Here is a 10,138-nt window from a genome sequence, read left to right as displayed (position 1 = left end):
CCATATTATTTTTCTTTACCTTAGCCCCTCCATGACCAACTTTTGAATATGACAACTCTGCACCAGCAACCTATCAATATTCAGTCATTATATGGCAACAAAAGAGTATTGCACCACCCAAAACTACTGGAACATAAATATCAACAGGATCGAGCTTTTGCTCACAGACAATCCGAAGCTTTCATTGCCAAACAGCAATCAAGAAAACAAGGTGACAATTTCGTCACAACCGCCTTGAATGATGACAAAAGCACTTGCGAGAAATATGGCTTTAAGAAAAGGATCATTCCCGATACCCCGCGAGACCACATGTAAGTGATTCATTTTACTCAATGTCTTCATTTTAAATATTCCTTACTTGAGACTCATTACCTCATCTTCGCCAATATTGGTTCCCACTGTAGACCACTACCACGACAGTCTTGCCTCTCACCTGTAAGAAGTTGTAAACTACCATCACAGAGACGTCTTAAGCCAGCAGATCCTGTTCAAGAGAACACGCTGTTGAATACGACGATAAAATGCGACAGAGAAGACACTCCATGTGATAAACCTTGCAATCGACGCAAGGTGAGTTTTCAAGACATGGTAGTCGTTATTCCATCCGATGATAGTATGGAAGACACAGATAGTGAGGATGAACCATACGAGCCTGCCCAACAGTACAATGGTACAGCCGTATTTCCCACCTTGGTCACACTGAGTTCACCGTTAAGCTGTTCTCTGCAAAGCACTCATGAGATTAACAGCCCACACCTATCAGAATCAGATCTGCACCAAAATGGCCACATTGCCAAACAGTTTAAAAAATTTGGCAAGTGGTTCTCGTGATGGATCCCATATCCTGTCCTTTTTCCTTGTAAATGTCTTCTTCCATCCTTGTCATATCGTTTCATTCCCCTAACTTTTCTGTAATATATTCGGATTTACAAAATCATTATTAAAAACTATTGCCCATACTTAATATTGTGTGCGCACGTATCGGACATTTGTATTTTGTCTAGAACCCTCCTTACTTAATAAGCCTTTGTACTTTCTGCTCATGCCATCATCTTGGCGCAGCTGGATGTTCTATAACAGCCTATACCTTACAAATGGGATAATGTTAGCCTTGACCATATTGGGAGATGCAAGACCCTCTGCACAGTCCTGCGGCCTGATTAAAGCATCTAGAAGCTTTATTGTTATTTGTCTCCGGTTTATAAGATGGTGATTTCATCTCCATTTTCAATATTATAATATTTCAGTTCTTTAAGCCCATCCGTGATCTCTTGCACTGTGACAGCACCTGCTGCTTGTTTGTCTAGTTGAACCAAATACAGGCGCTGGTCCGACACATGGATTTGGAATAATTTTTGTACAATGTTCTGCAGTGACCTTATGGTCATAGTCCCCAAAATTCTTTTGTCGGCTGACTTTATGATCTGGGGCAGGTCTGACGCAGTATGTACGCTTTCCAGTGGCTGCGTGCTCCCACTTCTCTGGCACAGCCTTATGTCTACCGCCACACCAACAGAAAGTCAGCCCCGCTCTCAGTACATATCCACGTTGTAAAATGAAACTTACTCAATAATCTATTCTTCAAAGCAGATGAAGCGTTCGCGTCTGGCTTATCCGCAATAGGCTTTCCGTGCTCTACAAGTGTTAAAATAATTGTTATCCGTTAGTTCTTTTACGCCATCCCACAGTCACCTTAGTGTTCTTACTGTCACATAGTTGCAGATATCGAGGATGCAATTTGACTATTTCTTCCTCCGAAGCGGCATCTTTGGTGCAGAGTTTCAAATAATATCTCTCCATGTCCGCTCTGTCCTTTGGCAGAATCTTTTACACATGACGTGTCAGTATGGAAGTGGGCAATTTGAGCTAGTGAGTGATGCGGGACCTACCGTATTGCCATTCGCCCTGTTTATTGAAGCGATTCGTCCTACGAGTTGCACGTTCGCTTGGTATGCATCCATATCTACCCATTTTATACAGTAGTTAGCATGTTGTATTTGACATAGGCGCCCGCAAATATGCATCCCATACCTTTAAAAACCGGATTGTCTTTACATCGAACATGATCCAAAGCACTATATGTGTCCAGCGCATCAATACTTTGTATTTCTGATATCATATTTTCGTTGAGATGAAGGTATTGTAATTTTTTGAAGCCATTTGCTTTGCAAGGTGCAATGGAGGTAATACGGTTGGCGGTTAAATTAATTTGCTCCAAGCTAGTGTGGCATCGTCAGTTGGCAACGGGTAAAAATACAAAATACACACAGTAGATTGCTTACCTTGGTAGATTTTCAAGTATCTCAACTTTTTCCCAACTATCGATTTCATTACTTTCCAAGTGGATCAATTTCAAGTTTTGAAAACACGGTTGTTCCTTAGATACTATATCAACATCCGTCCATTTGTTACAACCCACTGATAATTCTGCAAGATTGACCAATAAAGGTGACAAAGCGCGAATATCTTGGCAGGAAATATGAGTATTCCTTAGTGACAATATCCTCAGCGACTCGAACGGTGAATACGGCTTGAGGTTGATGCCGAGAGGCATTATCAGTCGCATGTCACTGAATAGAAATCATCATCAGCATGGTTCCCCTCAGCTTAATTATTCAATACCATTATTGAACATACTTCAACCAGAGGATTCGAAGTCGGGGCAACTGTGCTAATATATTCAAAACAGTGTCCCAGGTGGCGATCAAGTTATTTGACAAATCCAAATCTGTCAAATCTGCGCAAGCATTCAGGATAATGAGTCCTTCCGTATCACTTTATGTATCCAGATCTGAGACAATATTAACTCACTGGGACATGTATTGGCTATCTCTTGTACAGATCCTGCACTGGAAATCTGCATAGATTTCAATCCAGCCACTCCAAGATTTTTCAGATTGCCTTGTTTCCGCTCTATCTTCTCAAACCCAACAGTCTCCACGGTAATGCTTTTGTTTCCTCCAAACTGCACATGTCCTTTATCTTTTTCTGGATCATATTCATCTTGGAGTGCGTTGGGATTCGAAGGAAGATATTTTTCTTTTAGGGCAATCGGTAAAGTTGTTCCGATGTGAACGCGCTTAGCGTTGTAACGAAGAAATGATCCTGACCCCGGGTATCTGCGGCATTCAATTTCAATACAGAGCTTTAACGGTACTCTATTCTTCCAGATGCAACTAGGTACCTGCAGGTAAAGTAGGATTTACCGTCCTTTTCACCACTATGTTTGCCCCTGGAGACATCGTCCCATTCCACACCTAACCAGTCGCCATCGGTATTGTCGACGGGTCCGATATATCGTACGGTGGCGACATCTTGATCGACTTGAATGCGATCGCCTACCTTTAAAGATTGAGGCACTTGCGAAGGCATGAAGCAAGGTCAGGGCGTAAGTTTAAAAGCTGCGTTTGACATGGCCATATCGAAAGCACAGTTTACTCGGAGCACGTGACACATTAAGCTATAAAAGCCGATTTTTTGAAGTAGAATAAACACGATAACCAGTATTTGATTATGGGTTCATTAGAGCTCATGGCACTATTTGGTAGATTTGGAATAAGGCGCTTTCATTATATCTTTAAATGAATACTGAAATGAATGTACCGAACGAACCCTTTGGTATAAAGTTTTCAGTATCAGTCATATAGAAGACTATAACTCAAAATGCAAAGTTTATTGTTGAGCATGACATGTACATGTTTACTATATCAAGCAGCACTGGTTGCTATCTCCATTCTGGCAATACTAGAAAAATGATAGGGAATGGCAGTAGAATCATCTATTGCCCTCAAAAGTAGTACGTTACCTTATGCGAGCTTATACCGAGAGCGGATAATCTTTGTCACAGTAGATCGACTCACCAGTGACCGCAAGTTTGGGCTGTTTCTGGACCGGTCTGAATAACCTTCAGTCTAAACCTTGTCTGGAAGTTCGTCTTTTCCAGAAAGCACTCTACTGAGTTTGCTTATTTGATTGGTAGGGATCCGGGATAGGCACATGTATGGGTTGTTATCTCAAACCATCATCATTATGCAAAGCTCGTTCACCAGGCGCATTGGCAATACCACCCTTCGCACAATTTGGCTGGTTGATTCTCAGCGGAAAATCAGGGTGTCGTATTTTGGTACGTGGTACCTGCCAGCTTCAAAATCTCAACTTTTGGGGAACGATTTTTTTTATTCTGACCACACATGAAAATTGAAAGCACCAGTCACGTAAAAGCTTAAAATTGATATCGAACAATATCTAATAAAAAAAAAATCAACACGAATATTTGAGATCGCCTACGATGATATAGACACTAGCATATAGTCACTTTCTTTCCTACAGTGTGTCAGAGCAAGCAAAAGATTCTGCATTATTCAATGTCGGATTTGGCCACGAATCCGATATCGGCGAGCTGTTCTGGCTAGATGTTTTACAGTATGGAGGCTCCAATCACACCAATCAGACTCAGGTGTTCCCCTAGCACCCCGATGGGTTTGATTTTTTCTTTTTCCACCATATATAAAAAGAATTCCGTCCACTAACGCACAGGTCTTTTTCACTCTCCTCTCTCTTTACATTATGGCAACCAAGAGAAACATCAGCTCAGAGCAAGGAAAGAAGGCTCAACCAGCCATCGATGAAGCTGTGGCACACGGTTGGGAGATCCCTGACTTCTCTATCAAGGAAATTCGTGATGCTATACCTGCACACTGCTTTGAAAGAGATACATTGAGGTCCTTCAGTCACGTCGCTTATGATCTTTCTATCATTGCTGCTCTGGGTTATGCTGCCACGTTCATTGACCAAATCCCATATTCATGGGTTAGAGTCCTTCTTTGGCCCGCTTACTGGATTGCTCAAGGAATTGTAGCTACAGGAGTATGGGTCATTGCCCACGAGTGTGGTCATCAGGCATTCAGCCCCTCCAAGGTATGCATGTATTCATTCATATACTTACATCGTTCACATGGGTTGTTCACTCATCTTTTTATGTTCATATTGTGTAGTTTATCAACAACAGTGTTGGTTGGGTGCTTCATTCTGCTTTGCTTGTTCCCTATCATTCATGGAGAATTTCTCATTCTCGTCACCACAAGGCTACGGGACACATGTCTCGCGATCAGGTTCGTCTCTATACTACTTCGGGTGTGTTGGCAGACGGTGCAATAAGCGTGGAACGAGGCAATTTTTGTTAGTTCGGTTTTACTAATCTAGGCAATCTGTGTACATTTTTTATTTTTCTTATCGCCAACAAAAAATTAGGTGTTTGTTCCAAACACACGATCCGACCTTGGCCTGCCTAAGCGCGACACCGATCCCGAAAGCGATGGTCCACATCATATTTTTGAAGAAGCTCCCCTGTATGTCTTCGTCATGATGGTCTTCATGTTCACCTTCGGATGGCCTTTGTATCTATTCGTCAATGTGTCTGGACAAAAGTATCCTGGTTGGGCTTCCCACTACAACCCTTGGTGCGCTATTTACGAGAATCACCAAGTTTGGGATGTCATTGTTTCTGATATTGGCGTTGTTTCTACTTTGGCCGCCATTGCTTTCGCTGCACACACTCTCGGACCCATTACCGTCCTTAAGTACTACTTCATTCCTTACTTGTTCGTCAACTTCTGGCTCGTCTTGATCACCTATCTTCAACATACCGACCCTGCTCTTCCCCATTACCGTGAGGGTGTTTGGAACTTCCAACGTGGAGCTGCTTTGACCGTTGATCGTGATTTCGGGTTCCTCATTAACCACTTGCATCATCACATTTCGGACACCCACGTCGCTCATCATTTCTTCTCCACTATGCCTCACTATCACGCCCAAGAGGCCACTCGCCATATCAAGAAGGTCCTTGGCAAGCACTACCACTTTGATAGCACACCTATCCCTCTCGCCTTGTGGCGCTCCTGGAAGAACTGCCGATTTGTTGAGGACGAAGGTGATGTTGTCTTCTGGAAGAACTAGGGCTATTGCCACCTAGTCTTTGACATTTAGTGCCGCGTATAGCCGGACAAAAGTGCATTTGTATAGAATTTTTCTCATTTACCCCCATAAACTAGTGATCCAATTACACGGACAGCTGTGATGCCATTTACTCAGCCTGTTATGATATGAAGAGGGTAGATTTTAAGTGGACTAGACGGTTTGGGAACGTATAGGAATGAGGCAACAACCGGTATGAAGCACGGGTAGATTTTTCTACCACCCATCTGACAAGGGCCATGGCTTCTAAACGCCCTGATGCATTGGTGGTAACATTATAATTGCGATGTGTTACACCAGGTATCGATTTATTGGTATGGAGTCCGCTAGCGAGTTTGAAGCGCAAGCCAGGTCAATGTGTGCTTGAAGGCTGTATTCTTTTTTGCGCGGTCTAAAATTTGTGGATCAGCTACCCAAGGAGACAGAAGCTGATGGTTAACCCCGCTAGAGCAGCGATCTCTCTCCGCGGGAATATGGCTGGATTACCTATACCCGACTCTCCCAGAATCTGATCGCCCTTCGTAGAGACCCATCGTAACTCAGGTGCCAAACGCTTTATGAAAAAATACGATGGAGTTCTTCTAAATTTTGTACTGGCCATGAGGAGCTGGTTTGACGTGTCAATAGATGTGCGTAAATTATAGACTACGTACAAAAAAAGAAAAACCCAAAGCTTGGCGTGCGTGGACCAACGACATGGTAGAACGTGGTCTGAACTAGCCAACATGAACGATCAGGGCTTTCCATAGAGACCAATTTAGATTTTTAGCCAAAAAATGCTTTCCATGCTCCAGGTTACTTGATTTAGTGCACCGACACTGCGTACAGTAATTGTGAACCATCAATCCCACTAATTCTGCTGTGAGTCGCTCACTTGGACAAAATTCAATTAGCGCTTGATTTTTTTTATTTAAAAATATAAAAAGTCCAACGGCAGAACAAAGTACTACATTAGTATTCATCATCATGTCTTCCACATCATCATTTGCCGATCGCAAGCGCCCTGACACCATCTGCCTTTTTGATGTAGACGGAACTCTCACCCCTGCTCGTTTGGTAAGAAAGTGGCCGTTGAAGCGTTTCAAAAACGCCTATACCCGAAGTCTCGTCACGCTTAGAGCTTATATTAACACACCCCTATTGTGTAGTCCATGTCAGACGAAATGCGCGCCCTTCTTCAAAAGCTTCGCAAGGAGTGTGTTGTAGGATTTGTTGGAGGTTCTGATTTCCCAAAGCAAGTGGAACAGCTTGGTTCTACTGGTATGTTCTTCACGTTTTGGTCTAGATTGTGTTTAATTTGTCCAGGGTCACGCAAAATTTGACATGCCACGCGCACTTTTTGACAGTCTTGGCCGACTTCGACTACTGTTTCTCTGAGAATGGCTTGACTGCCTTCTGCCTTGGACAGAAGCTTCCAGCACAGGTGCGTGTCGTAGTTTGCGAGAGAGTGGGAGACGTAGTGGCTCAAGTTAGCTAATCCAATTTACGATTTAGAGCTTTATTGAGTGGATCGGTGACGAGGAGTATAACAAGCTTGTCAACTTCATTCTTCGATATATCGCTGATATGGACTTACCTAAGAAGCGGTAAGTATGTGGGGGTGTGATCGGTGCTATCCAGTTACCGTGTTTCAAGCGATTTTTCTAACGCTTTTTGTTTTACAGCGGTACCTTTATTGAATTCCGCAAGGGCATGATCAACGTTTCCCCTATCGGTCGTAACTGCTCGTACAGTATCTTTTCCAAATATACCTGGCTATAATATGCGAGTCACGAAAACCATCATACTCATATGAACCAATTTATTTCCCCATTTATGTAGGCAAGAAGAGCGTAATGAGTTTGAAAAGTATGATTTGGTATGTTTTCAAGTCGAGTGACTGTGAAATGTGAACACTGGGCATTATGTTGACAGGCGCATCTCTCTTTAGGCACGAGGACTTCGCAAGAAGTTTGTTTCAGACTTGAGAGCTGCTTTCCCCCATCTCGAGCTCACTTACTCCATTGGTGGACAAATTTCATTCGATGTCTTTCCCACTGGATGGGATAAGACCTACTGCTTGCGTCACATTAAGGACCAAGGTTTCACGAAAGTCCACTTCTTCGGTGACAAGACTTATGAAGGCGGTAATGACTATGAAATCTACACCCACCCTGATGTTGAAGGTCACTCTGTCAAGAACCCTGAGGAGACCATGAAGATCCTTAACGAGCTCTTTTTCTAGACATCTAGCTGTTAAATAAATGATTTCTCTCTTTCTTAATTTTGACTATCAAAGGCGTAGGCGTACTAATCATTTTGTTACGTGTCGACCTTCGATGGGCTAAGCAATGGTATACAGTTGCGCACTGGATAGAGAATATGGAGATGGTTGTCATTGTTTCTCAGTTTGGTCAGTATGAGCCACGTGCGACACAATGCAACTCACGCTTCTTGACTAAGCAACGTTACATTGGTCATTTCTTCCTTGAAGGCGGCGCAGTTGAACCACTTAGAGCTGCAGATGATCTTCAAAGTCTTAAAAATAAGGTGTTGGACGTAATTTTTGTGGCAACCCCAGACGAAGGGGGCTGTGCCAGCCCGTATGTTTGTAATTCCCTTTATGGTACTAAGTGACTGAAATCGGCACTCTACCAACCTGTTTCAACGCAACGCAGCAATCTATTCCTGAGCTGTCATCTCATTAGAACCGCAGATGTCACCGTTACCACCCTCTGGCACATTTTTATGAAGACACTGTTTAAATTCATGAACGTCTCGGCTGCGTTACAAGAATTTTACACTTGGGTCGGACATGCGCGGGCGATATTCACAGAATGCAGAAATTTGCCGGTAACGGCAATTACTAATAGCAAAAATTTGAACAAAGGTATAAAAACGCCAACCATCAGAATCAAAGCAGTTATTGAAATACAATACTATCAAAAATGACATCCCAACTTGCACGAGAATTAGCTGATTCAGGTAATACACCGTTTGCGCTCAATTAAATTTCATGCTAGGCGTCGATTTAACAGCTCATCTGTAGCGGTGGAGCGAGAGGTTGATCGTATGTTGCGAGAGCATGGTGTTCATCCTGCAAAATACATCGACATAGCGTCTATTGCAGTCCCTGATTCGGAGGTCGCTATCAAGACTGCTCAGTATACTCATAGTGAGCTTGATCCAGTCATGTGGAATCACTCTAACAGAGTCTTTTACCTTGGAGCTGTGGTTGCAAGTGACCAATTCCCTGATTGGAACGCCGACCTTGAAACATACTATTTGACCTCGTTATTCCATGATATTGGAGTGGCACCAAAGTATCATCTTAGCACCTCTCTATCGTTCGAATTTTGGGGTGGGATTCATGCTCGAGAGAAGCTGTTGGAATTTGGAGCCTCAAACTTGCAAGCCGACGAGGTTGCAGAAGCTATCATCAGGCACTGTGACTTTGTCCCCGGCCAAATTCGAAAAACAGGACAGTTGATACAGATGGGTACTACGATTGATGTAATCGGTCGAAATCCGGAACTATACGATGTCAACACCATAGACGACATTGTGAAAAAGTATCCCAGATTAGGGTTCAACTGTCATTTTGCGGATTTGATGGATAAAGAGTGTCAGCATAAGCCAGGATGCCATACAACTTCTGGCGAGTCAATAAACTTCATTGATCTCATTAGAAACAACAAGGTCATGGATAAGTATGATTCAAAGTAAGATATCATGGAAACAAGATATAATAAAGGATTCGCTCTGTTAACGCATCAATATCTGAAGCAATGGGCAAATGGATTAATGTAGTTTACCATTCAGGGGCGTGCAATTGGTATGAGAGAGCCTAGTACCTGTTTGCAATAGTAAAATGAACCATATGTTCAGGTACCTTTCATGCATGGTTATTTTCAGCCATACCGGAAAACCATGCAAGCTCGGGATAACACATTGTATTATCTCGGGTTTGTGCTTTCAAATGTCAAGGGACGAAAGCTTATTCCGAATTCCCCATGATGACAACGAAGACTTTTAGGCTCAGCTTAACATGGAAAATTCTATCGTAGCCTCACGTGAGATAAGTGTCAAGAGAGCTACAGTCATTGCAAACTTAGTGGTAGACGATTGCAAGCATGATAAACTTCGTCGTATATTAGTTCTCTTACCAAAAGCATAAGTATAAATA

General features: G+C 42.8%; 5 protein-coding genes across 5 annotated transcripts; 3 read left to right on the top strand and 2 right to left on the bottom strand.

Annotated features, from left to right (window-relative positions):
* Positions 1-999: 999 nt before the first annotated feature.
* On the bottom strand, positions 1,000-3,444 carry K450DRAFT_225776 (uncharacterized protein). Its single transcript, XM_051586445.1, has 9 exons — positions 3,185-3,444; positions 2,812-3,119; positions 2,638-2,737; positions 2,283-2,570; positions 2,032-2,219; positions 1,890-1,963; positions 1,707-1,824; positions 1,567-1,635; positions 1,000-1,498 (listed from the first exon to the last, which is right to left on the bottom strand). Exons 1-9 carry the CDS (start codon positions 3,370-3,372, stop codon positions 1,200-1,202), a joined length of 1,632 nt encoding a protein of 543 aa, XP_051447992.1. The 5' UTR covers positions 3,373-3,444; the 3' UTR covers positions 1,000-1,199.
* An 822-nt stretch (positions 3,445-4,266) lies between these two features.
* Positions 4,267-6,185, top strand: K450DRAFT_225771 (uncharacterized protein). Its single transcript, XM_051586444.1, has 3 exons — positions 4,267-4,917; positions 4,995-5,111; positions 5,251-6,185. Exons 1-3 carry the CDS (start codon positions 4,567-4,569, stop codon positions 5,953-5,955), a joined length of 1,173 nt encoding a protein of 390 aa, XP_051447991.1. The 5' UTR covers positions 4,267-4,566; the 3' UTR covers positions 5,956-6,185.
* Position 6,186: 1 nt separating this feature from the next.
* K450DRAFT_225768 (uncharacterized protein) lies at positions 6,187-6,913 on the bottom strand. Its single transcript, XM_051586443.1, has one exon. The coding sequence runs from the start codon at positions 6,698-6,700 to the stop codon at positions 6,383-6,385; it is 318 nt and encodes a 105-aa protein (XP_051447990.1). The 5' UTR covers positions 6,701-6,913; the 3' UTR covers positions 6,187-6,382.
* A 19-nt stretch (positions 6,914-6,932) lies between these two features.
* Positions 6,933-8,313, top strand: K450DRAFT_225757 (uncharacterized protein). Its single transcript, XM_051586442.1, has 7 exons — positions 6,933-7,029; positions 7,122-7,233; positions 7,320-7,396; positions 7,468-7,559; positions 7,638-7,700; positions 7,795-7,831; positions 7,904-8,313. The coding sequence occupies exons 1-7, from the start codon at positions 6,940-6,942 to the stop codon at positions 8,195-8,197; spliced, it is 765 nt and encodes a 254-aa protein (XP_051447989.1). The 5' UTR covers positions 6,933-6,939; the 3' UTR covers positions 8,198-8,313.
* A 447-nt stretch (positions 8,314-8,760) lies between these two features.
* Positions 8,761-9,834, top strand: K450DRAFT_225752 (uncharacterized protein). Its single transcript, XM_051586441.1, has one exon. The coding sequence runs from the start codon at positions 9,025-9,027 to the stop codon at positions 9,676-9,678; it is 654 nt and encodes a 217-aa protein (XP_051447988.1). The 5' UTR covers positions 8,761-9,024; the 3' UTR covers positions 9,679-9,834.
* The last annotated feature ends 304 nt before the right edge of the window (positions 9,835-10,138 follow it).

The sequence above is a fragment of the Umbelopsis ramanniana genome (genome assembly GCF_025399195.1).
Source record: "Umbelopsis ramanniana AG unplaced genomic scaffold K450scaffold_7, whole genome shotgun sequence".
NCBI lineage: Eukaryota > Fungi > Mucoromycota > Umbelopsidomycetes > Umbelopsidales > Umbelopsidaceae > Umbelopsis > Umbelopsis ramanniana.
The sequence above is the reverse complement of the archived record's forward strand: the minus strand, read 5'-3'. Positions and strand labels throughout refer to the sequence as shown.